The following is a 27,692-nucleotide window of genomic DNA, read 5'->3' on the forward strand; positions in this document are numbered from 1 at the left end:
TTCAAGAAGGAGCTAGCAAAGATAGTAGATACTCTTGGAGTTAGGGAGATCAACAAGTGAGAAGAAAATGTGATGTAGTGTCTGAGGGATGTAGGTCCTTGGTGTATGAGGTCCAGAGAGTGAGTTTGGGGAGGCTTCTCATGGAGAAGGAACTTAAAGGTGCTTTGGATCTCCTAGAAAAGGACAAGGCCTTGGGGCTAAGGGAATTAACTACCGAGTTCTACTGGGCCTTCTCAGACCCTATCAAGGTAGACTATGCTACAATGGTGGATGCGTCAATGCAAAAAGAGTCTCTCTTGAAAGATGTGAACATCAGTTTGGTGAAATTGTTCTCGAAAAAGGGGGACTGGCATCCTATCACCATGTTAAATACTTCATAATTGCTGCCAAGGCGTTGGCACGAAGGATCAAATCCCTATGTTTGAGAGTAGTAAATCGGGAACAAAATGGGTTTGTTCGTGGGAGAGATAATTTGAAAATGTTTTTAATGTTTTTGCTAACTTGGATTATGCTATGGAAACATGACACAAATTGTTATTTTTGGGGTTTGACTTTGACGAGGCTTATGACAAGGTGAGACGAGACTTCATGCTCATAGTGCTAGGCAAGTTGGGATTTAGTGAGGAGTTCTGTGGAATGGTGTCAACTTGTTTGGGAATGCTGCAACAAAACTGTGTATTAATGGGGGAGCTGTGGTTCAGTATGATTTATGCAAGTCTATGTTCCAAGAGTGCCCTCTGGCCCTAACATTGTTTGCCCTATGTACTATTCCATAAATTTCAGCTATTAAAGGTGTGAATGAGGGATTAATCAAAGGCTTGAGGTTGCCATCAGGGGCTCTATTCAGTGCCGAGTTGTTTATTAATGATATGATTTCACTATGCATGAAGGATTGGGAGAGTGTGGTTGGAAGAGTTTCCAGCAGGTACTAACATAAAAGGGGAGTCATCATATGGTATCTTGGAGCCCTGTTGGGTATGGGGGTCACTCTCAAGTAGAGGTTTGAGTGGTTCACGAATAATATAGGTTTGACATTAAGGCATTGGTGGGGTTATCTATGGGGGGGAATGCCAAAATTCTTGTTGAAGCATTGATATGACGAATGTGGCTCTGCTTTCCAAATGGTTGCCTAGAATTTTAGAGTGTGAGGCTCCATGGATTGAGTGTGTAAAGTGGTTTGGGGAGGTAGGAAGGTGGGTCCATGGAGGAATCTTTCATGGTATGAAAAAACTTGCTCTAAGTTTCCCCTCGAAATTAAGGGGTCAAATCTGGTGGCAGGATTGTTGGAGGCTTGGAAGATTAGTGGGGATCTATGGTCCTGGGAAGGGGAGAGAGGGGATGCTAGTCTCCATGAGAACTTATGGTGGAGTAGGGTTGTGGGGAGCCACTGGCTTGGGTGGATTTGCCCGTGCAAAGAGTATGCACAACAAGTGGCTGTGTTCTTGGATTAATATTTGGAATATGCAGATTGCAGATTGGAAGCCTGTGAGAGTGTTGGTGGAACAGTTTAATTTTAATGATAGCGAGGAGGCCCTTCTTGTTCATCTGAGAAGCAATATTCTAACCAGTGGAATGTGGGTAGGGTCACACTAACGACAATATTTGCAAAAGTGGTGGATAGGAAGCTAATGGAGAATAGAACTATGTTTGTGCATCTTAATGATAAGTGAAAGATGAGAAGATCCCCAAAGTGCTGATCTAACATGTTGAAGGCAATTTGGAAGGGATGCACGGCAAGGAAAGCCAACTTTATGCTATGGAAAGCTGTGCATATGTGGCTACCGCTAAGGTGCAGAGTGGCCAGGTGGAAAGTATTGATCCGTACTGGTCACTATGTGGTGTGGCTTTTGAAGATCTCCCTCATTTGTTTTGGTCCTGTGGGATGACTAGGAGAGTATGGAGTAGAGTAGTAGGAACGGTTAGGGGCAGTGGGGTTGATGGATAGATTCGCGAAGCGGCATTTGGATTTAGTGGGAGATATGAATGGTCTTCCCTCACACTATCGGCCTATTGGCCATATGTGCATGTTGCCGTTTTTCTTGGGGTCTGGTTGATTCATAACAAGATCTTCTTTGGGACTGGGCTGGGTCATGGGTTTAGAGAAGATGCAGTTCTTGGGGGGGTTAAGATGTTGCTTTTAGACCTTGGTTGCATAGTGGGAGTTTTTCTTTTGGATATAGTTGGGTGGTGGTATAAGATGCTTCTTGCAGCGAAGGTCATGGACAATTTGCCCGAAAATTAGCCATTTTGTAATGCGTTCCTGGGTTAATAAAAGCCGGCAAATTCTTTTAAAAAATTATAATATTATAAAAATTCACATAACTTAAACTAAAGTTAGAATTGGGGGATGCAATTATTCCTAATTAGAATTTTGATTTTAGTAAAGACGGGGACATATTTTACATGGTTGATACTAGATAGAAGGATTTTCTTTTGAGCATCAAAGTCATAGCACCCACATGGTGATACGCAACAATACCCTAGGCTGCCTACTCACTTGCTAGTTGGACCCTCCTATTCGCAATCATCCTATTCTTTCAATTAATTAATTAAGCGAACTCGCGTGCCCCCCCTCCCTTTTCGCGATTAACCTAAGCTTTAACCCCCTTAATCGGCTGCTCCTCCGCAATTAACCTATGGCTGCTCCTTCTTCTTCTTCCGCTCCCTCCGCCTTCTTCTGTTACTCCGTCCGCTCTGTCCGCTCCCTCTCCTTCTTCTGCCATACCCTCTCTTGTTGTCCTGCTCCTACCTTCGCCTCCTCTCCCTCCTCCCTTAGCCTCTTCTTCTTCCTCTCCACATTCCCCTCTCCCCCTCCCTCCACTGCCTCCACTTAGCCCTCCCCTCTTGTTCCTCCTTCCTTGCTGCTCATCACAGTGGTTGGGAGGCTTTCACAGCCCCCTTCTTCCTCTGCCCGTCTCCTTCAGCCTGGCCTGCTCTTTATAGCAACCAGCGGAACCTTCTGGAGAGCAGAAGCTTCTCCAAGAAGGTACGCACTATCCACTCTGGACTCTGGAACCTTCCAACCCTCTATGCCTGAACCTTTGGTTAATTGCCCTAACCGACAGCCGCGCCCGCGCGCGCTCACGAATTAATTAATAGGGTCCCAAATTCAATTTGGGGGGCCCTATTCACTTGCGAGTTGGAATATGTAGTCTAGAAGTTATAGCTTCAAAGCATATCATAGATCTATCCGTTACTATATTCGTGCAGTTGGCAGGAGCGCTAGCAAGCGTATTCAATGCATTTGAGCCTTGACGCAGGGTTTATTTAATTTTAGCAACTTGGACGTTGGACTTTGAAAGTCTGGAGCTCGCAGTTCGATTGCGACTGATTGAATCTGTGAATTTATTTAAATTTGTGCGGAAGTTCGAGGGCCGAGGCAACGGTCGTGAGTCCTGAGTCGTGCTTAAAACTTCAATCGACCGATAAACCGATGTTACCGATCCACCGTAGGAGGGCATCGGTTTCAACGCACGGGAGGCGGAGGAAACGACCAGCTGAGACACTTTGCCTCACTATTACGGACAAGCTGTTCGGCTGGACACGCTTAAGCCCAGAAATCTGAAAGAAAAATTGCACTGCAGGCCACTGGCCAATCGAATTTTACGCACCCAGGAACGAGACTTGCCGATCGTATTTCCGTGTAAGAGCAAGACTCAGATTTTGGTTAAGACCTCCGATTCAGATCTAGCGTGCGAAATGGCCGAAGGAACTCTAGAAGTGCAGCTCATCGCAGGAAAAGGCCTGAAGAATACCGATCTGTTTGGTACGTCCCTCCCCTTTCGCCTTTCTCCTTCTTGGCAATCGAAATTACACGACTCAGAAGAGATATTAACAATCCTGCTCCTTTTTGCGATGAATGCAGGAAAGGATGATCCTTACGCCATCATTTCTTACAAGACCCAGCACCAGAAAAGCTCAACCATAAAGCGTAAGACAAGCTTCTTAGGCAAAGTGCCGTGCGATTCACTCGTTCTCCCTGACTAATCGATGGTTGCCGCACGGCGCAGGAGGAGGATCAAATCCCAAGTGGAACCAGAGTTTTTCCTTCACAGTCGATGAGGAGACCTCAGACCTGATCATCAAACTCGTAGATGAGGATAAGCACACCGCTGACGACGCGATCGGCACGGCCAAGTAAGGCTTCAGATAACCTTTAAACCTGAAGTTTGCCACTCACAAACTGGATTATGAATTGTGCGTTTTTCGTTGGACCCGTGTTTTTCTTTGATGCATAAGATTCTGTCAACCGCAGGATCCCGTTGACAAAGGTGCTGGCAGAGCTCGAAGTGCCTGCCGATTTTTACGACATTGTTCGTCCTTCTGGGCATATTCACGGGCAAGTGGAGGTTGCTTTGAAGTTCACGCGCAAGGTAAGAGGATAACGACGACGTCCATGTAGATTTGCGAGCTCTAAGCACGCTCATAAGATTCGGGTAACATATATCGAGTTCTTCAGAGAAACATCGTTAGTGTTTAGCAAGGAAAGACGTCTTGGAATGACTTGGAGAAGCTTTCGAGCATAGAAAGTATGCAACAGGATTCATGTTCTTCGCGCGTAGCTGTTCACTGCAAAGCGAGCTTAAACCTCACCCCGTGCTATCTGTTGCATGATAGGCGTCTCAAACTCATCACAAGCTTACAGACCATCACAACATCCTCTTCAAGCAAGAGCACTACCACCAGCAGCAGCACCAGCAGCATCAGAACATGAGTGACGGGCCTTACGGAGAGAACAACGAGGGTGGGTGGCAATAATGGTGTGATGCGGCAGTTGAGTATCCTGTGGAATCATGTATGGGGAGCGTTGGCATGGCTAACATCTCGCTCAACATTTCTTTGTCTTGTTTCATTGTATCTCTGAAGAGACTGCAGTCATGAATGGGAAGCTGTAGCATCGAGCAAACTGTGAAAGCCTCAGATTCAATCGTAAGTGGCTTGCGTTGGTTTGATTGAACTTGCATCTAAGATCGAAAGGTTTAAAGTTTAGACTCATGATTGCAATTGCATCTCTCCCTCGGAGTCCCTAGGATATTGTCTTAATCTAAGTACCCGCCATTGGAGCTCGCATTGGAGTCAAGAAGAGAGGAGGCATAAGGTTTTTAATATCCATGGACATCATTCTATATCTATGCATGCTATTGGACCCTTCACACACTCCACCTGGAAAACGCTCAATGAACTCCATTCTTGAGACTAGTTGTAGAAAGGCCTTGTATTGTAGACAATAAACTTCATAACGTAAGAAGAGAGACACAGAGATGAGAGAGAGAGAGAGAGAGAGCTTCTTAAATTGACTTACAAGTGATGCAAGAAGGTATGTACATTGTTAACTTTCAATGGATACCAATTTTGAGATGACACACACATGATCTCTCTTAGTCTTACAGCCCTATGCCATGGGTTCTTGAAATCCCACCCTCTCATCTTTAAAAACAAGGTGATAGAGCCACATAGGTCCTGTAGAGGGAACGAGGGGAATTTACTTGGAGTGTTGATAAGCAATGGAGTACTTTATCCAGTGTGCATATGAAGTTCTTAAAGTTGTTTGCTCTTTCAATATGTTTGTCCATATGTGATCGAGGAGGCTTCAGTATGAAAGATATAGATATAAATCGGCAAGCATAGAGAAGGAAAAGCATTGTATACAAATGTAGACTTCATGGAGCTAAATCATAGGACAAACACATATACATAGATTGGTAAATGATCACCACAATATGCAAATCTATGGCCTTTTGTAATGTAGCTCTTGGAATCAAGTATTTAATATCTTTATAATATTTTAATTATCACTCAAGGCAATAATACCAAGCCTCCACCTCCACCTTGGTTGATGTTTATACTCAACTTGTGGTTCTTTTGCAACCTCACTCCATCCATCTCCTTGTTTGGTCCAAGAAGAAATGCATGGAGGCAATCTGCTAGAGTCATGTCTCTGATGACCCCATCCCCCCCCCCCCCCCCCCCTCCCCTCGAAAAAAATAAAATAACACACACACACACCTGTGAAATGCTTGGAGGCAATCTGCTAGAGTAGAGTCTCCGACGATGAAACCCCCTACACCCCCCCCCCCCCCCCTTCAAAAAGAAAGAACTTACATTATTTTTTGTGTGAAATCCACACACACTGAGTGTGTGTGTGTAAACACACACACACACACACACATATAATTATGTACAAATATGCGCCAAGTCCACTTGAGTACGTCCCATAATCAACCAAGCTCTCATGGATGTGCAAACATATTTCTCATTAATTTCTTGTTAAAACAAATGTAAAAATGCTTCAAACATAGCGTACCAATTAGGGAAATACCCAATTGAAAATTGATTGAACCATCTCTATGCATTTTTAATCAAAGTACACAGAAAATAGTCTATGTATTCTTCATCTCTTGTGGCATTGTTTTGATGACATACCCACAAAAAGCTTTGAAGATGGATATATGGGTCTTCATTATCAGTACTGTTGAAATTTTAAAAATTTACCTTGATATTTGAAAGAGCTTTAGATTTCCTTGTTCACTCTCCTAAATCTTCCAATTGTTTAGTTCTATAGATTGGGTACGCATGACATCTGCTTGAAAGAAGAGGGTCTCTAGACGTCTATCTGTCATACCCACCTTTGTATGTATGAGGTCATGGGTGATTGATAGAAAGAGCTAATAGGCCTTATGTTTGCCAAACATCGTGTGAGGGGTAGAACTTTTGACTATGCAGGCCTTCTGTCCAAAGGAAGAGGAACTCGAGAAAATTGCCTTAGTTTCTCTATGTTCACCCCTGCAGGTGCTCAATGGCATCTATCTCCATCCGAAGCACACCTTTTATCATTTTTGTTGATGCTTTGACCATCTGCTATTCAGGTCTTCTTTGATCATGCATCTCTAGGTGATGTCCTTCTAATGGAACAAGCGATTATCGAAGAAGTCTTTATGTTCTTTTATTATCATAATCCTCATCTTCATGCTGAGGATTAATGGAGGATATGGCTAACTATTCTAGATCCAAGCTCTCTATAGACCAGTGCTCAATCTAGCCATGATGGACCCTCGCCTATTGGTCTTCTGGAACACCTCAACCAATTAAGCTTCCACCCCTAGGATAGCAAGGCCGAGTCTCTCTTCTCATGCTCTATGCTCCCATTGGACTATTGATGCTTCTACTTGCCTCCTTTGGGAACTCAATTCTAGCTCTGAGACCACACCAGCTCTCATGGTTGGACATAGCCAATTTCTTTGACTTAAGAACTCTTTGCACATGGCTGCATATCTTTGTCTTCTTTTCGAGCGTGTATCAGACATTGGCTAAGTCATGAATTAGATGATTGGCACTGTGAATACTTCCTGTACTCCACACTCCGATCTTCAAATACAATACCAGACTACGCCACTCATCTATGGTTACTCAAAAGAATATCTCTTGTGGTAGCTTACAACACCCTCAACTTGTCACTAGTCAGCATGAACCTCTCTTAGTGATTGTGCACTCAGTCCACTCAATTCTCCTAACTAACAACACATCAACTCGCCGATTCAATTAACCCTTCCAAAGAAGGATTGCCAAATGTTGATGCTCTAGTCTGCTCACTCCCCAATGGTTAACTCACAAGTGCTCGGTGCATGTTGCTCATCGTGAACTGTTAAGCCAACTGTGCAATGCTCGGATGAAGATACTCACTCTTGTAAATCCTTAGGAAACTATGTACATGCATGCTTGGATGTGTCAAACACAAATGCCAACAAAACAACTCAGAGGTCAAGGTTATTGTTGCTGAAGGGGAAACTATGTGGTGACAGGTGAATTGAGTCATTAACATTTGAGTAGACAGAATAAAACACAATGAATAGTTGAAGTAAAAAGCACCACTTGTATTAAATAAGCCTGTTGTTCCAACCAAGCTGCCTCATCTTGAACTATGAACTCAATAAACTCCTATCCTAGCAAGCCAGGTGAGAGAGAGAGAGAGCATGAACTACGCAATGTCACTGTGCTCTCTTTTCTCTGTTACAATGCCTTGTCTACAACTACTTTAGAACTAGCTTCTAATACTGATGCACTTGGTTTGCTGAACCGTTACTTGCCATTGGTCTACTACCCTTAGTTCTTGGTTGCCTTTGCTTCTTAGACACAAGGTCATATCTTCTATTACTAGTGCTCACCATTTAGAAGTTAGCTAACTTGCACCACTTGCTGCCACTTGCCATTCAAAAGTTAACAAATGATCACCGCCTAATCACCAAGAACAAGTGCCACACACTCTTTAACATGTGCTGGTAAGTCTGCCTATTGTAATCAAGGGCCAACAATTGTCCTCCAAAATTTATTACTCTAATATCCAAGGATGCCAACATTTCTATAGCCATGGCTATGCAAAAGGAGCCATTTGTAGATTAGCTTAGTCAAGCAAGGGGCCAATGGTTGGGATATGGTCGACCACAATGACCCAAACCTAGAGTGAATGTCAGAAAGAAAGATCATCATGATGTCTTTCTCACCATACATTGGAAATATTCATTGTCCTCAATAATCATCTGTGCAACTAGTTAATTTGCTAACTGTCTTTTCAGATTACCCTTGCAGAATTTTGTGGAGACAATAGAACACACATTTCAACATGGATCCTACAAGGCGGATGGTCATTTGCTATTTCATGACGATGATATTTTCAAGAACTGGCAATTTATTATGGATGAATATGCACATGGCAATCTCCCAAACACAAAGGAAGAAATTAAATTTCATACCTTTACTGCTGCTAGTACAATCAAGAATGGCCAATCGTGGCAAGCTCCTAGCACTATAACAGATGCACCGACTTTGTTTAGGTATATTGTTGGCCTTTTTCCTGACGAGGTAAGAGTACTTCAAGCAAAATGTATTAAAGGTATAGTTCTTTTAAAGAAGGGAAAGAATGTGACTAGCACTACAGACATGGAGGAAGTGGCAAAGAGGATGAAAATAGATCGTGTCCTCAAGGAGGAAATTGTAGAGTTCGATTATGATCTTACAAGAAAGAAGAAAGATTGGGATATTGTTTGTCAGTTTTTCTGGATAATAGACTTTGAGTATGCCAAACTGTCCTCTTGGAAGTGGAAAAGAGGATAAAAATAGATTGTGTCCTCAAGGAGGCAATTGTAGAGTTCTACTATGATCTTACAAGAAATAAAAAAGGTTGGGATGATATTTGTCAATCCTATCAAAGAGGAGACGTTGAGTATGCCAAAGTATCATCTTGGTCTAGGGATTCAATCAAAGATAGGCTCAATTGAACAAAAGTCATCCCATCCCTTCCTAATGCAATGACATCCTACCTCGATCACTTGTATAGAAAAGCATGTGGGCAAGTTCATGAAGAGAAACAATCAGCCTAGACATGGAGAAGATATCAAATATGAGCAAAAAACATCGTGTTGCTTTTGGTCTAGCGATATTAGATGTCCTCCTTCATAAAAAGGCATCATATTTATGGACCTGTTCTCTTGCAAATACCTCATTGAAGGGTTGAATGACCTAAATGTGGAGTTGGAATATGTGCTTGTTGTGTTTATGGAATAAGAATAGATTGGAAGCCTCATAGAAGGTATGGGTAAAGTGGCATCTATATTCCATTATGAGATAGGAGGTTATGATTCTAGCAACTCCAAAAGTTGGGAATGTGGGAGCTTTGAAGGTGCAGTTGTGGTGCTTTTCATAAGCAAAGTGGATACCTTTGAAAGACTCCACAAGATCTATTGGCAAATCAAAAATTCACATTTCATGGAGTCCATCCTCAAGCCAACAAGAGGAGAACAATATCAATTTTATATATGGTGTCAAAAATCATGTGTTTATTAGATCTCTTGTGGTGAGACTTTGCACCTAGAATAGATATGTCATTGATGTCTTGATTGAAGGCTATACTTGTGGAAAGCCTACTTATAAGAAGAAAATGCATTGTCATGACTATGGGGCAGGATCATTAGAATTCGGAAAAGACATGCTTTGATTTGGTGGAGCATGATGAATCTCTAGCTGAGTGGTGTGCATCCATTGCAAAGATTGAAGATCAAATAGAAGCTCTTGACCTTAATGACGTAGATATTGAAGGGCTAGATGCAATTGGAAGATGATGATTTGGTGAACAAAGATGAACAAAAAGATGATAATGAAGTCCAAGGCAAAGATGAAAGAGGGTCATTATAGATAGGAGATGCAAAAACAAATGAAGATGAACTAGAACATGATGATGAGTTCAAAGGTAAAGATGAAGGAGACGATACAATGTCACACCAAAAGGTATTGGATCCAAACTTAAGTCTAAAAATGTTATGTTTAGTATAAAATTATTGATTTATGTTGAATCCTTCATAAATGTTAGAGATTACTCATTTTATTGCAGATGCTAGTGATGAGATTGACCAATTGGAGATTAATCATATGGTGAGAGAGAAATCAGATGATCAACAACAATGCAAGGTGATGAGGTTGACCAATTGGAAGGAAAACATGTGATGAGAGAGAAATCAGATGATCAACAACAAATGCAAGGTGATGAGGGTGACCAATTGGAAGGAAATCATGTGGTGAGAGAGAAATTAGATGATCAACAAAAGATGCAAAGTGTGTTTCCTGGAGACCTACTTTGTGAAGCAGAGCAATACATACCATTGGGAAGCATGTACTCTTTGGATAGAGCAAGGGATAAACTGCTATTTGAATCATCTATGACAAACTTAGAGATGCAATCCACATTGGAAGATATAGTGATTGATGAGTATGGATATATGAAAGCAAAAAAAGGCTAGCTAAATAATATGAAAATTTTGGGAGATATAGTGATTAATGAGTATGATGAGTATGGATGTATGAAAGTAAAAAAGGTGAGTCCAGCGGATACATAAACAATGTCAAAGCTTTAGATTTATTTCTTGAAAAGGCATTTTGAGTGTTCAATGGTTATTCTATTCATTTTAAAAAGAGGTTCAATCTCAAGTTTGAGCCTCATAAGGTTTGATCCTCATGTTTTTGTAGGTTAAACAAATCCTAGACTTGTGACGTAATTTGGGGCTAAAACTTTAGTTTGAGCTTGCCTCACAAGGCTAAACTTAAGCTTGAGCCTCATGAGGAATTGATGAGTGAATACTAGTATAAAAGAGGATCAAATGCCTTTGTCAATTCCTAGAGATAGCCCTAGGGTCGGTGGAGAGAATTTGAAACAAACTCCACACAGTTTGTCTAAAAAGGGTGACTATGACAGAAAAGCAGGTGTTGGATGCTAACCAAAACAAGATTAGATGTTTATTGAAATTTTTTTGATATTCAAGTATATGTCCAAGTCAATAGTCAAAAATATTCAATGTGTTTCTATAGGTGCACATGCCCTCTACTCACCTCCCAATGATAATCAACAATAACATGAACGAAGTTCAGCTACCTAAACAATTCCCAATGATGTTCAGCACAATAGGATCAACGATGTTTAACTACCCAATCTAGAAAGGAATTGGATATTAATTTGAATGAAAATACAATATTGCTAAATGGTGAAGATAAGATTATGCAATTATTTGAAAAGATTCTTGTCCTTCAAGGGGACAAAGACGTACTTGGAAAGGGCAAAGACAAGAATGCCCAAGAAGAAAAAGGGGTTGATGCTACAACAAAAGCTATTGGACATTGCTAAAATTATTGTTGAGTTTACTCCTACTTGAGCAATAAGGACAGATATTTATTTGAATCTTCCTTTTAATCGTAAATGAGGTTGGCCACTTTGAGCTATTAATTCATCAGTGGATAATATGAAGGATTTGATACAAATATTGTGGCACAGCAAGGCTAAACAAATACAACAATGTCTCTCTTGGTGTTCTTATTATCATGTTTATTAGAGCTCTACTATTGTGAGTGGCCTTTACAAGAAACAAGATTTATTAGACTAATTGTGGATACAAAAGTGATGGAAAAAAAAACTTAGAACAGCCTCCTGTGTATTACAGTGTTTCCATATGCTCATAATGATTATAGCTGTTGCTACCTGCCATATTGCATATAAGACATCATTCAATTTTCCTTTGTCTCCCAACAAAGCATTTCTCCATGTTGGCTGTATGAACATAGCATAATCTAAGGTTGGTGATGTAATCAAAATTGTGAATATTTGATATAACACATGTACAATCACATTTCTACCTTTAAAAAACAACAAAATGCAAGTTGACCTTTTACATGTTATGCCTTAGAGACATAAAGTATTGGAAATAATAATAAATAATTCAAATTGACAAATATTCATAAATTTTAATTGTATGTAATGTAATAAAGAGTGCATGGAGTTGGACACAGTAGAAAGCATCAACAATAGTACAACACTCGACCGTTTAGAGGAGTCAATGGCAAGCAACGTTGATAATCTCGAGGTGGTACATTTGGAGAAGCCTAATTTGAGAGTGATATTGGATTTAAATGGATTGATCTAAAGAGTTGTTGGTACAACTCACTAATACACACATCACTAAGGTTTGGTAAAATGTTCTTGGTTCCTAGACATGGATGCATAGAATTTTGAGGGCCTTATTAAGCAATTTCAATGTGGGCATTTGGTAAACTACAATGTGGCATGAAGTACTAGGTGTGGTGAAAGGTCTAGAGGAGTATGTAGAAAAAAGACTTACTTTCTTTATAATTAGAGCCAACAGGGATGCTACACCTATGGAAAGAGAAAAATATATCAACCAAAAAATTCAGGTGTGTGATGAGGTCACGTTTAAGCCTTTGGTCAGGCTTGCAAATGCTTTTTGGATGTGATGCAAAAAGAAAAATTCTCCTTGATGACTCACCATACAAGGGTTGTGTTAGCCCCCCATCAAATTACATTTTTTATGTACATTAATGTTGACAATGATGATAAACATGGCAGAGTTGCTACCTTACTTGTTGCAGCTTGATGATGAATTGTACCATGTGGTTTGAGAAGTGATCCGTCAATGGGGATCAAAACAAATAGTGGTCAAACACGAAGTTCAAAATGGGAAGCCTTTCCATTGTTGATACATTAAAGGAGAATAGTGGATCTCATAGCAGACAATCAGAGGGTGTCAGCCATAATGTAAAAAATATCCTAGCCCTTCACAAATAAGTGTTTTAAAGTCAAAGGCTCGACTCATACCAAGGATGAAGGGTATAGAAGCTATGATGTTTACTAGATAGGTAGGACACAAACGTACAACAATCAAGCCTCACATTGCCAAGGACTAAAGGCAATTACAAAAAGCCTGTGGATTCTTATAATTTTATGAAGTTCAAACAAAAATTGATAGGAAATAGGCATTGCCTCTCAGAAATGTTGATTACTTTTTGTGGACATTTTTTGTGATTATTTTTTCCCCAAAAAATGCTGGCAATACTTGCATGGATCTAGTTATCTTCATTTGGGAGTTGGTAGTTACCCTTGGATCTAAGTAGCCTAAAACCTTTAGAACTTTTTCAGCTCTAGTTAGTCAATGAAGTTTTGCAATTTCCTACCTACTTAGGAGGCAGAATCTTCTCTTTCGATGTACATTAAAAAAAAGTATTTCTCTTAATACAATGTTGTTTTAGGACACCAAAAAAAATCCCATATCTTTTATTATTGTTATAACACAGTCATTCCGAATCGCAACTAACTAGTCCACAATTGCAAACCTTCCTCTCTGCGTGAATAAGATGTAAGCACACAAAAAAACTATCTGAAAAAATATTTTGCAATGTCAACCTCTACATTTAAACAATAAAAGTCTAATCCCCTTACAAAATCCATTTTACAAAAAACAAAAATGTATCTTAATCATGGGTGGGTGGTGGGGAGAGGGGATCTGAGGGCCCATGGATCCAAACATGGTTGGGAGGGGGATTTGGTTGTGCTCCTCGTTTTCAATCCTTTTCTCCATTGACTCAATTGCCTCCTCTAGGATCACAACATAACTCTTTTCCAAGTCCTACTGATTCATGTCGAAGTCATGTAGAGGAGGAACAAAGGTGTGATCCAAGGAGGAGAGCCCAGTCTAACTCACCATTTTTTATCTTGCCATATTGCCTCTAGCCGCTCGACCAATTGTGCTTTGGTAGGGGCCCTTCTAGCCATGTCTGATGAATTTGCTGGCATAGGGTCCTCAACCATGCCATATTGCTGAGACAATGCATTGAACTGATCTTCCACCTATGCATAGGTAGGGTCCCTTCCAACCATGTCTAATATAGAAGATTAAATGTATGCATCTCTCTCTCTCTCTCTCTCTCTCTCTCTCTCTCTCTCTCTCTCCCCCCCCATTTGTGCCAATATCTCAAGTAACCATATCGAGCCTCAAACTTAAGTTTGAGCCCCCATGTCCATGCAAGAAGAGAAGGGGAAGTAACCATATAGAGGCTCAAACTCAAGTTTGAGCCTCCATGTCCATGCAAGAGGAGAAGGGGGTAGAGGCTCAAACTTTAGTTTGGGCCTCCATGTCCATGCAAGAGGAGAAGGGTGTAAAAGATGGTGGGCTGAGGAGAGAGAAGGGATTGGCAAGAACAATCCAAACCTGTTGCTGTGTAATGATAGAGGGGAGGAAGACAAAATCTAGCAAGGTCGCAAGTTGGAAGAGGATGAGCCTAGAAGCAAGCGCACTAGTAGCTGAGGATAGCACAATGACCGGTCAGAGAGAAGAGGGGAGGGGGTGTCGTAAGAGAAGGGGGAGACGCAGGCAAGGGGGAGATGTCATGCACCCTACGTGAGGCAATCCAATCCTAAGCTCTTCACTTTGTTGTTTGGTTTTCTACAGAACAATCAAACTTGGGGCACTATCATACATGGGGAGGTACTATGCGTTCAAAAAATTGATGATGTCTAGTTTTTTGGGGTATTATTACAGTTTTCGAGGACCCATCGAGCGACGACCTTGGCATTGACTACCCACTTGAGGTGAAAGTAGCACAGTTAATTAGTACCACCCGTGTTCCCGTTGAGCGATGACCTTGGCATTTACAAAAATGACCAATGTTCCCATAGAGCGGCTACCTTGGCCTAACAAAAATGACCAGTATTCCCATTGTGGTGTTGAATGCCAATGGATGTTGCAGTAGGGTGACCGACACGTAGTCACCCTATTATAGTTCCACTTTCCCTTTGCCAAAAAACTTGATGGCACCACCATGTAGAGTCTGCATGAATGCATGGCGACAATTCAGGAATGCATATTGAGAGATGTCTCTTGCACCAAGGTGGCACTACATTATGGGGATGACGCATAAGCTGAGAGGCGCCATCTGACAAAGTGTCTGCTTTGCATCGCCGCTCCTGAGAGTATGGGGATGGCCTCTTGTTAGCCGAAACTGAATGTCACACCCTTGGATCAGCTCACGTGAAAATAGAATGAGAAGGTTGGGTTCTTTAAACTCCCTTCCTATTCAATAAGTGCAGAGGAGAGACCAACCCATAAATACTACAGAATCTAGATACTCTCTCACTACAAAAACACTCGGACTCACGATGATGCTTCCCTTCAATATCCTCTTTTTCTACCTCTTTGCTATCGTCTCTTGCTATCTTCTTTTGCTACCTCTCTGCTATCGTCTCTTGCTATCTTCTTTTTCTACCTCTTTGCCCTGAACCTTGCCTCGCTATCCTCTTTCCCTCGCTATCCGATTTGCTACCTCTCTAACCCGAACTTTCCTAGAGATGGCTTGCTACCACAGACCTTTCAGGAACTATATTCCTATCTATGAGCCCTTGTAGATGAGCACGAGAAGAGTTCGGGAGATAGGTACAAGGTGGATATGTTACGTAATTGGTTGTTTGACATCAATAGTGCAGAGGGTAAATATTCCTTCCCTTGGTTACCCTTTTGAATCATGTAACTATCAAGCTTATTATATAAGTTTTTTGTAGGCGATGGCGGACATTAGAAGGTGTATTGAGTGAAAAGTAGAGGACAAGGACGAGGAAAGAATGGAAGGAGCATAAGGAGGAGTTATTATGGACGTGTAAGTCAGCCAAGAGTGTAAGCAGTTCGTGAACGGAGTGTGTAGTGACGTCTGTGATAGTGCAACAGACTCGCCACGAGATTTGTCAAGAACATGTGCGCTGCATTTTAATTAAAGTTTGTCAATTTAGAGGGCATTCCCATGATCGCAAGATCGACATTCCTGATTCTTGATTTTTCAATTCTCTTAAATTGGACTTTCCAATCCTTTTGCCATCTTTCCAAGACGTGCCATCATTTCTAGAGAGTAAGAGTAGAATACAGATTTTTCTATAGTTCAGTAACATTCCATCCAAACAGAAGATCTCATTTCACCTGAGAATTTGCTACTACAATAAAAAATCGTTGAAGATAAAACTATGCTATATTCTCACATTCCACCCGATCATTGAGGCCAAAATCTCTAAAACCTTGCTCTCCACATTCCCTCTTATATGTCCTAGCAAATTTAGGGAATGCCCTCTGCATGATTTAATCACATAAGCAATCCCAAAAGAGAGGGAGAGGGGTCTGCGGAGAGGGAGAGGGGGCTGACCGGAGGGAAAGAGGGGGACGGAGAGCCATGGGAGGAGGGAGAGGGTTGAGCAGTGGGAGAGAGCATTGTGAGTGGACGGAGGCACACGAGAGGAGAGGTGTAAGGGAGAGGGGTGTGTGCGACAGGGGAGGCAGAAGGTTAATCAAGTTAACAATCCCTAACGTAGAACTAATTGGTTAATCAAGCCCTTACACAGATACTCAAGTTAATAATCCCCTAAAACAAAAAGTGGTTTTTTCACCCAACTGTCACGTGAGCAAGCTCTACGAAACGGTGTTTATCATCACCACATAATTCAAGAGAGAATTTTCAACGCTCTCGCAACCTAAGGAAGTGAAAATAAACCCCTATTATTTCTCTAGCATTAAGAAAACGCAAATGAACTAAATTTATTTTACTACATATTTAAAATGGGAATTTATTTATCAATAAAGAAATAAGTTCAAATAAATAGCTTAATCATTTTAGTATACAAAAAGTTATTTAATTCCTTTTAGGCTCAAACTTAAGCCTTAAAAGAAAGTACAAGTATACTACACGAGCAATAGGCTCAAAAAACCAAATATATGTACAATTGCAAGTAAATTAATCCAAAAAAAGTGTCCACTTCATTTGCTTGCTTAAAGAATTCCTTCACACTCAATTTTGTCCTTAGAATAGTAGAAGATTTTATAAGGAATTTTAAAATTGGCACTCAAGTAAGTGCCAAAATTCCTAAATTACTCTTATGCTAAGGATAGCAATCCAATTCAACAAGAACCAAAGGTTGCAAAGCATGCATGGCACTAGAACTATTTTAAATGATGAGACAAGAGCTAGTCAACTTCAACGAAATTTCCTCAACAATGCCAAATGACATCATTGCATGTCTAAATAATCACATGAAGAGAACTTGCACTATATAACTCAATGTTGTTCTCATATGTATGTCATTCTAGTAATGCAATTAAGATATCTCGTATAGAGACATGAGATCATTTGTTCTTATGAGCTTCAAAAAAGATTGGTTTGAGTTAATCAAGCCATTTGCTCACATGAGCTTAAAAAAGATTGGTTCACAATATTTAAATCCTTTAAATCATTGGTGAAAACTCAGATAGGAAGATGAAATGTCTCTAAATTGGTAGTGGGAGAATATCACGACTTTGATGTTTTGCAAGAGTGGCATCAAATTACAAATTATTACTTCAGCCACTCTAGAACAGTTTAGTGTTGCAGAGTTTGACCAAGACCTTTGGTAAAGATACTATAGCAACCACCATATATGCGATCAATTGCTCATTCAACACATGCACTTAAAGAAGAGATGTACAAACTATCATTAGGCTTGGTCTATCAATTTATATCGTCTATGTAACCATTGTTAGCAAAGTAAATACTTAGGTACCTCCAAACGACAGTGAACCAACTTTCATGTCTACAAAATATAAGTCAAAGACCACACCTCATTAGATTCTATGATCCAAATTAGAGTGGAGGTAAATAAGCAAAGTCAACCACATTCTTGTTGAATCTACATTGTATAACACTATCAAGAAGCAAGCTATGGTTTTTTTATCCACAACACAATCAAAGTGAAATACTTATCCAAATATGAATATGAAGCAATTTGGTTGAGGAGACTTAACGACTTTGTGATAAGACGAGTGCAATTGCCTTAGAAGAGTCCCCAAGATCATTAAGTGACACATTTCTTTCCATTTGGCATCAAACCAAGGGAGACAATCAACCTCTCCATTGTTTCTTTAGAGATTAATTGGCAACATTATCATAAGTATAGTTGAAGGAGCTTCTATGTATCATAGACTTGAGAACTCAATTGAAAAGGAATAGTGTGAAATAAAAGGTCTCGGGTCAATGTACTAAGATGCACGCATAGGTTCGTGCAAGGGCTAGAGTTGTCTTAAGGATGATATGGGAAACAACCCCAACTCTAGAGTGAACCCTTACATTGACTAAAAATAAGAATATGTTTTGTAAGATTCCAAGACTACCAATCCCTCAACATTCCAAGCTCAACTAGCATAACATCCCTACAGAGGAATGTACCGTATCAAGTAATAAGCACCTTCATCTTTTAACGAGTCTCGAATTGATGAACAAACAAATGTGTTAGTAATGCTTTTTTACAAAGCTACTTGCAAATAGTAACCTTCACATAAGAATACTTTAAGGTATTGCGAGGAAAAATCTACGCAAGTTATACACAAAGAAGAGCCTAAAGATGAGTATGTACTCTATTGGGGGTTTCTCACTCAATCATATGTACACACTCGTCCAACCGCATTGAAGTGGCATTTAGATATATCTGTCCAACCTTGTTTACATATTTAATCTTACAACCAAAAGCAATTTTCCCTTGCTTAAAAAATACCATCCTTTCATTCAAGTGTAGGATTTCATTCGAATGTTGACTCCTAGCGTTCCAAGTTTGTACAGATCACAAGCATTTTGGAGGTCGAAAGATAATGTCCACACTTCTAAATTCATAGTCTGCAAAAGAGGAAAGTTGCACATGGACGTGCCGTTTAAATTGCAAGGGATTTCATTTAACATTTTCCAACTTAACAATACAAAATAAATTGTGATTAGGAGACATTAGAAACAAATCAAATTCATACCTTTGCAAAAAGTCGCATCATGAATGAGAAAAATCGCTTCATGATTTAGAAATGCTCTTGTAGAGATTGTCAATAGTATCCTAAAGACCCATACAAGTCACAACAAAAGGTCAACAATATAACTTACGTCCAATGATGAACCAATAGAAAGCAACAGTTTTACTTTGTGCGGTTGTACAAGCTACATTAATAGGAAAGGGGGGGGGGAGAGAAGCATTTATGCAACTTGATTTTAGTACCACACAAGTTTGATCCAATGGTGAGCTTTTAACCTCACTTGTCAAGAAGGATAGTCTCTTTGCTTCTACCCCTTTGTTTTGCCCTTTACTTCTATTTTGCTTTACACCCCTTTGCCTAATAGATCACATAACCCCCCATAGAGACATATACGGGTTAATTTTGAGTGTTTAGTGTATTGATGTGAATTTGTAAGTCAACATCACCTGCTCCGCTTTTGCTTCATGCGCTAACCTCCCCGACAGCGGTGCCAAATGTTGTCCCTATTTCTCCCACGTGCAGGTTCTGAGGGTGTTGGTATGCTAGACAACTACGGAAACATAATTTCCATACATATGAGCACACATGAGCATGCGTGCTACATGTAGATACCCTAATCTTTGGAAGTACATGCAGATACATTTTACAACGTTCCTCACCAACCAATGCCCATCTTAGAAGATCCCCCGACCTACCTCTTTTACACTCTTTGCTCTGAAGGCTTGAAGGCCTGAGGAGTGAATGAGAAATGAAGGCCAAGGGGCTGCCTTTTATAGGCCCCCCGGGCCTCAAAACTGACCGACCAGCGGGTCCGACCCTGCTGCTGCCCACTGACTGGGGTGACGTGGCCGATTGGCTGCTGACGTGGCACCAACCAGTCCATGTGGCAGCCGATTGGCTGCTGACATGGCATTGCTGAGCTGGCACCTCTACTGCACCCTGTCCTTGTTGGCTGACTGCGTGGCAGTCCACGTCGTGTGGCTGCTTGCATGGGCTGCTGCTGAGCTGGCTGCCTGCATGGCAGTCCAGCATGGCCACAAGTTGTGCATGCCTGTGACAATCTTTCTCAGTTGTCGGTACCTGCTCTCTCACATTGAAACCGGCTTTCAGTTTCCCAAAGGGCAGTAGACCATAACTTGCATTGCATATTCATTATTCACAGCCTCAGTGCATCATTTCCAACCACCTAACTTAAACAATACCACTTAGAAACAATTTGAGAAATAACTGGATGGAGCCTAGAGTGCCCCTCCTCAATGAAACCAAGTACAAGACACCACACTAGCCCCAAACACTTGGCGCCCCTTCCGGTATTTGTTTATTTCTTTTAGGAATGAAATTGGTACATACAACAAGGGCTCTCCCTTGTGCTCTGCCCCACGAGCAATTCCACTGTCCAAGCCAAACCTTGGCTATAACTTGCATTCCATCCTAGTGCACACACTAGCACCCAAGTGCCAAGGCAAAGCTAAGGCATTCACTATTTGTCCATGACCAACTGTAAAGGTATCCAAGCATTTCACAAAGACTGTAACCAACTGTTAACGACCAAGCATCCAGACACTTCCCCAAAAATCTCCAAATGCAATCACATGAAAAGGATAGTGACAAGAGAACTCAAACCAGCTTCAACTGACTTTAATCCAGCTCCAAAACACCTCCAGAAGCAACACATCCAGTGTAGTGGCTAGCGGGAGGAACTGGCAGCCACGAGAAGGGAAGGAAGAGGGAGATAACGGGCTGGAATCAGAGAGAAAGAAAGAGCAGGAGGATCACGGGCAGAAGAGAGAAGGTGAGCAGCTAGCAAAGAGCGTTGGGGAGTCGAAATGGGCCGTACAAACAGCCAAAACAGCCTTGGGCTGTGTGAAAACAGTCCGTACAGCAATAACCACACCTTGGGATGCGTACTAACTGATCCGTACAGCAGGCCTGTTCCGTACAGCAGCGATGAATGCTCCTACAATCAGCCTTGGGATGTGTATCTCTTCCATACAGCCAGCAATTAAGACCTTGGGAGTCGTGCAGCAGCCTGTACACTTGCAGCCAGCCTCGATCTACGTGCAAAGCAGTCATAAAAGCCCGTACAGCTAATCTTGGGAAGCATGCCTGCAGCAAAAGACAACCGTACAAATGCACAAAGGGCCCACCAGCAGCCTATACAGCAGTACGGCTGCTTCAAATCACCAACAGCAAGTCCGTACAGCCATACGATGACCTTGAGGAGCGTGCAATAGCGGTACAACTTGCAACGGGCGTAGGACTCCGTACAGCCAATGATCAAAGCGCCTTGGGATTCGTGCCAAAAATGTGAGCAAAGGTGCAGCCTCGAAAATTGTGCAACAGCAAGCAACGTGGGGAAAAGGCGATCTCCGAAAAAATGCGTGAAAAATGAATCCCCCCATAGAAAACGTACGTTGGCCTTGGAAGGAGAGGAAGAGGGTAGGTATGCATGAGGGAATGCCATGTGGCCCCCTCATTAAAGCTCTAACCCTTGCAAACCAATGGAACATTGGTTTGCCCCTCACATTAAAATCCTAACCCCTTCTAACCAATGAAACATTGGTTTCCTTGGGCCTAACTTTAAGACCCCTCTAAACCTTGCCTTGCCCCTAGCAAGTAGGCCTAGTGTGTGCACCTAGGGACTTCTGGGAAGTGTCGCTTCCCCTGGGCTAGCCCCCTAAGCCAAAGTTAGTCACGGTGAACCCCTTCTAACCAATAAAACATTGGTTTCCTTTAGCAAATGTATTGTCAGCAAACAATACCTCGGGTGAGACATGCAGTGTCACCAAGCGACTTCTAGATACCGTGAGCCTGTTTGTTGACAAGGGGGTGGAGGAATGACCCCCCTCTTGAGCATCAGGCAATGCTCCAGACCTACGCTCTACTGAGCCTGAAGGAGCTACAACCGAAGTCAGCTCAAAGCACAACAGAGTGGACTACACCACTCTATGTGAAATCTGCTAGTTCACTCGCCTCCAAAAACTTGAACCACACACACATGGCAATAATGGATCCTAGGAACATAGATCCCGGTACTCGATATCCTTGCAGACTTGCATCACCGCAAGCTGAATCGGTTCAGCCAATCTATGCTAGACTTGGATCCTTGCCTCATGGTTCAAATCAAAAACCAACGGGCATGTACTAAATAGATTTATTGCTCAAGCCATGCCGGGCAACAAGAGCATCCAAAACAGGCATGTGATACATGGATGTGCTGCTCTAGCCATACCGGGCAACAAGAGCAATCCAACAGTAACAAGGACTACTTATTCTGCAATTTACCATTCAGCCTAGAAGAGGAGACTCTCCATCTTCTAACTGATACAAAAATCAACAAAACTAGCAGGGAAGAACCATCCTGCAAATTACCATGCAAAACTAGCAAGGAATAAACATCCTGCAAATAACAAAGCAGCCTAGAAAGAGGAGACTCTCCAATTTCTGGCTGTTACAATTATTCATACTAATATTACTGCTTTCTACCAAAGGAAAACAAATCTCCTAGCGCGTGTGGCTGTCCTTTTTCACTTCTTGTGCTCCCATAGGTTGTTTCCGTTTACGATTGGGGCAATCTTTGGCCTGATGGCCCTCTTCTTTGCAAAGGAAACACTTTCCAGCTTCAAATAGGGCCTACCCGTCCTCAGGAGAATCTCTCTCTGGTACTGGGCTTACTATCAGGTCGCTTGTCAACATCAAACTTGACTTTGGTTGTCTTGGCAAATTTCCTTTTCGTGAAAGAGTCATCCTGTTGCTTACGTTTGAATCCTGGAGTCATCCCTTGCATGAGAGCATAGGCTGTAGTAGTTGGTGCAATAGTCACGAAGCTCCTTTGGCAGCCCACAACAATACTTTTCCACCTGCTAAGACAATGATATGGTCCTATATGAGCTGACTGGCAATAAGGCCTCCCAAAACTTTTTGTTATACTCTTCAAGATTCTTACAATTTGCGGCATCCAGCTTATGCCATGCTGTCGTTATATCCACTTCAAAAGTGGTGGTGAGCCAAGCAAATGAGAAAACTTGCTTGAACTCAATCCAAGTGTTAGGGGCTTTACTCTGCAAAAGTAAATTGGTCCACCATTGGAGTGTGTTACCCTTCAAGAAGGTGGCTGCCTTTCGTACCTTGGAAGACTCTGTGAAATGACCATCGGAATAGGCAGCATCAAACTGTTGCACAAATGTCAGAGCCTTCAATCTGTCCTGCATCCCATTGAAGGTTTCAAACTTCACAGCTGTATAATCTTTCAGCTTACCTTTGGGAGTAAGATTATCATGAACTGGGGGCTGTAAATATGGTGGAGGCATCGTGGATCCCATATTCTGTACCATATCGCCTGTGCCCATGGTGGGGTTGACCATTCTAGATCCCATTCCCTGCATCTGTGGCACACTCCAAGTGTTGCTCATCATTCCAGGCATCCCTATCTGCATACCGGGCTGCATCCCTATGTTTGCATACATCATATTGGCATTTGCAGGGGGCATTCCACCCTCCATATGCTGCTGCAAATTCTGCATTCCTTGCTGGAAACTACCCAAGTATGTACCAGCCATACTAAGCCCTTCGGTGGGCTGTCCCACCATTGACTGAAAAACTGATCCTCTGCCAAAATATCCTGATGCTTCATGGGCTGAGGGAGGACTTGCTGTCCTTGATTAACTGAATGAAAAGTATTGACATTACCCGCTACAGGGGTGACTGTGGGCATCTCTGGTGGCTGTCCACTGAAAGATACACGCCTCTGAGTCTTCTTATGCTTTGTCTGCTTCTTCTCAGCTGTCTTTTTGCTTCCAGGGGGAGCAGTACTACCAAGAGAAGCTTGCATAATCTCCATGAAAGTCTATTGCAGCTGTGACAGGGCTCCCACCGCACTTTGCATTCGTAACTGAAAAAGGGCATTGGGATCAAGCTCCTCTGTCTCATCTACCTCGTCCTGCGAATCCTCACTGGCATGTTCGGGAGAAACATGCTGTCCCTCATCATTTTGCTTCACCCTCACTGGTATTGTGCTGCTCCTCAAAGCTGTCTGCTTCCTGCTTGGAGATAGTCAGTGATCTCTCGCGGTGCAACATGATTGTTAATGATATGGCTATAACAAAAATGCAATGGGGCTTTCTTCACCCAACACTCCCAGGGCTCATCTCTGTAGGAAGATGGTGATATCCCCGCAATGGAACCACTATAACCGGCCTTCAGTTTCCCAAAGGGCAGTAGACCATAACTTGCATTGCATATTCATTATTCACAGTCTCAGTGCATCATTTCCAACCACCTAACTTAAACAACACCACTTAGAAACAAATTGAGAAATAATTGGATGGAGGCTAGAGTGCCCCTGCTCAATGAAACCAAGTACAAGACACCACACTGGCCCCAAACACTTGGCGCCCCTTCCGGTATTTATTTATTTCTTTTAGGAATGAAATTGGTACATACAACAAGGGCTCTCCTTTGTGCTCTGCCCCACGAGCAATTCCACTATCCAAGCCAAACCTTGGCTATAACTTGCATTCCATCCTAGTGCACACACTAGCACCCAAGTGCCAAGGCAAAGATAAGGCATTCACCATTTGTCCATGACCAACTGTAAAGGTATCCAAGCATTCCACCAAAACTGTAACCAACTGTTAATGACCAAGCATCCAGACACTTCCCAAAAATCTCCAAATGCAATCACATGAAAAGGATAGTGACAAGAGAACTCAAACCAGCTTCAACTGACTTTAATCCAGCTCCGAAACACCTCCAGAAGCAACACATCCAGTGTAGTGGCTAGCGGGAGGAACTGGCAGCCACGAGAAGGGAAGGAAGAGGGAGATAACGGGCTGGAATCAGAGAGAAAGAAAAAGCAGGAGGATCACGGGCAGAAGAGAGAAGGTGAGCAGCTAGCAAAGAGCGTTGGGGAGTCTAAATGGGCCGTACAAACAGCCAAAACAGCCTTGGGCTGTGTGAAAACAGTCCGTACAGCAATAACCACACCTTGGGATGCGTGCTAACTGATCCGTACAGCAGGCACGTTCCGTACAGCAGCGATGAATGCTCTGTACAATCAGCCTTGGGATGTGTACCTCTTCCGTACAGCCAACAATTTAAGACCTTGGGAGTCGTGCAGCAGCCTGTACACTTGCAGCCAGCCTTGATCTACGTGCAAAGCAGTCATAAAAGCCCGTACAACTAATCTTGGGAAGCGTGCCTGCAGCAAAAGACAACCGTACAAATGCACAAAGGGCCCACCAGCAGCCTGTACAGCAGTACAGCTGCTTCAAATCACCAACAGCAGGTCCGTACAGCCGTACGGTGACCTCGAGGAGTGTGCAATAGCCGTACAACTTGCAACGTGCGTAGGACTCCGTACAGCCAATGATCAAAGCGCCTTGGGATTCGTGCCAAAAATGTGAGCAAAGAAGCAACCTCGAAAATCATGCAACAGCAAGCAGCATGGGGAAAAGGCGATCTCCAAAAAAATGCGTGAAAAATGAATCCCCCCATAGAAAACGTACGTTGGCCTTGGAAGGAGAGGAAGAGGGTAGGTATGCATGAGAGAATGCCACGTGGCCCCCTCATTAAAGCTCTAACCCTTGCAAACTGTTCCATTGGTTTGCCCCTCACATTAAAATCCTAACCCCTTCTAACCAATGCAACATTGGTTTCCTCGGGCCTAACTTTTAAGACCCCTCTAAACCTTGCCTTGCCCCTAGCAAGTAGGCGTAGTGTGTGCACCTAGGGACTTCAGGGAAGTGTCGCTTCCTTGAGCTAGCCCCCTAAGCCAAAGTTAGTCACGGTGAACCCCTTCTAACCAATGAAACATTGGTTTCCTTGGGCCTAACTTTAAGACCCCTCTAAACCTTGCCTTGCCCGTAGCAAGTAGGCCTAGTGCGTGCACCTAGGGACTTCTGGGAAGTGTCGCTTCCCTTGGGCTAGGCCCCTAAGCCAAAGTTAGTCACGGTTCATAACTTCACATCCCTGTGACACACATAGCCTGGGGCTCAGTCAATTGTCGATCCGAGTGAACAGAAGGACCAAGCCAGTTACTGCTCCACCTACCATCACTGCCACTCAGTCCTACACTGGAGCTTTCTGAACTACTTCGAAGGATTCTTTTACTGGCCCTCATAAAGGCTTTACTTTGCACCCAAGAACTCATCAACTGTTCAAACCTTCGAAGCAGCTGGATTAACACTCAGAAATAGAACAGCCTGTTCCAGGAACAGGCTAGCCAAAAACAGAACATGGTGCTTCAAGCAGCAATGCATCTCAGAAAACAGCTAATACCTGATTCAGTACAAGGAGAAGCACCTTGATTCAGGAAGCCAGCTGTAGCTGTTGTCGATAAAGAAATATTATAGTGGCGGAAACCCATGCATTGATGGGTTTCATCCATGGCCCCCATCCCTCTGCTGTTTTTTGGATAATTGGTTCCAAACTAATTGGATGAATAAGGGCTTGATTGTAACTACTCTCACGTACCTCCGAAAGGGGTATCTTCTCTTTTTACTTGAGAAGCCAGAAGTAGCAAAAGCTGCTAAGAATCATACTTTGTGCTCAGTGAGGAACCAGCCTCCCTGTTTAGAGAGCTGGTCCTCTTCTTTTGATCCTGATTCTCCAGAGCTACCAAGGCTCCTGTATGGGTGGAACTACGAAGTTCTAAACTCCCTTTGGCCTTGTGTAGCCACACTCAAAGGCGGTCTTCCAACTTGAGCAAGGGCCTGGGGGTAAAAAAAGATACATTTATTAACGCCAGGGCTCACCTCCAAGCATGTGTACTTATGGACAGAGGAGCTTCCAGAAACTCTGCTCATTTATTCCAAGTCAGCATCTTGTCCCCAAGTGCAGCCCTTACTTTACAAAAATTTTCCCAGCTCGTGCTTTCCATGTGGAGTAGCCAGTCACAAGTCAAGTATTGTCCCAGGAAGAAAGGCAGGAAGACTCCTACTGGAGAAATATACCTTTGTAAGACTAGAATAAGTCCAATTATACAAATTTAGAATTTTTGTTGTTCTAAAGATCAAAAATCTACAAAGAAAATAAAAGAGAAAATGAAAGAGAAGAAAAAAGAGGTAAACAAAAACTTTTATGAAAAGCAAAAGGAAGACATACTTAGCAAGCAAAGCAACACTTATGTCGTCATCAGTGCCCAAGCATAAGCAGCTATATTGGGTTTCTAAAGACCCGCGGAGTCTCTTGGAGGACGACTCCTCGTAAGTCCTCTGTCTCCTCCTCTCCCAATTGGAGGACTGTTAAAACTAAGGCGGAATCACTCTCCCTTCCTCGATCAATGAGACCAGGAAATTGGAACTAAGGGTAACGTTATTGCTGAGCAGGGATAGGTAGCAGAAGCTGTGGACATCCATAGAAATCAGGCTGAATCTCTCCAACAAAAGGAGGATGCTGAGAATGCAGGCAGAGGTATGATGGTCTACAGGCAACTGCAACCAAGAACTTATTGTCTGATTCTGAAACATTGGAAGGGTCTGTTATTGAACCTACAGCTATGACTGATGAGGATTTAGCGGTGACACTAAACATCTCAGTCAGACAAGCAGATACCATAAAGAG

The 27,692-nt window shown here is 42.4% G+C and overlaps 2 protein-coding genes across 2 annotated transcripts in view; one reads left to right on the top strand and one right to left on the bottom strand.

The window, feature by feature from the left end:
- The first annotated feature begins 3,416 nt into the window (after positions 1-3,416).
- On the top strand, positions 3,417-5,096 carry LOC147886998 (elicitor-responsive protein 3-like). The gene is made up of 5 exons (XM_087394866.1): positions 3,417-3,766; positions 3,866-3,931; positions 4,011-4,137; positions 4,256-4,373; positions 4,618-5,096. Exons 1-5 carry the CDS (start codon positions 3,700-3,702, stop codon positions 4,756-4,758), a joined length of 519 nt encoding a protein of 172 aa, XP_087250992.1. The 5' UTR covers positions 3,417-3,699; the 3' UTR covers positions 4,759-5,096.
- Positions 5,097-18,650: 13,554 nt separating this feature from the next.
- Positions 18,651-27,692, bottom strand: part of LOC147886999 (long chain acyl-CoA synthetase 4-like) — a 72,698-nt gene continuing 63,656 nt past the window's right edge. Inside the window, exons 19-20 of the mRNA XM_087394039.1 lie at positions 19,134-19,213; positions 18,651-19,005 (exon numbers count right to left, since the gene is read on the bottom strand). Coding sequence (XP_087250165.1) covers positions 19,172-19,213 — 42 coding nt within the window. The 3' untranslated portion in view covers positions 18,651-19,005; positions 19,134-19,171. The remainder of the gene's footprint in view (positions 19,006-19,133; positions 19,214-27,692) is intronic.

Source organism: Dipteris shenzhenensis, chromosome 23 (assembly GCF_047967505.1).
Source record: "Dipteris shenzhenensis isolate YYH24624 ecotype China chromosome 23, Dip_SZ_1.0, whole genome shotgun sequence".
Classification (NCBI taxonomy): domain Eukaryota; kingdom Viridiplantae; phylum Streptophyta; class Polypodiopsida; order Gleicheniales; family Dipteridaceae; genus Dipteris; species Dipteris shenzhenensis.

What these genes read in the sequence shown, in the direction of transcription:
- LOC147886998 (XM_087394866.1), top strand. Translation starts at nt 3,700, where the DNA reads ATGGCCGAAGGAACTCTAGAAGTGCAGCTCATCGCAGGAAAAGGCCTG. An exon ending in GACGCGATCGGCACGGCCAA is followed by an intron (nt 4,138 to 4,255) that starts GTAAGGCTTCAG and finishes TGTCAACCGCAG; the next exon opens with GATCCCGTTGACAAAGGTGC. An exon ending in CTTTGAAGTTCACGCGCAAG is followed by an intron (nt 4,374 to 4,617) that starts GTAAGAGGATAA and finishes GTTGCATGATAG; the next exon opens with GCGTCTCAAACTCATCACAA.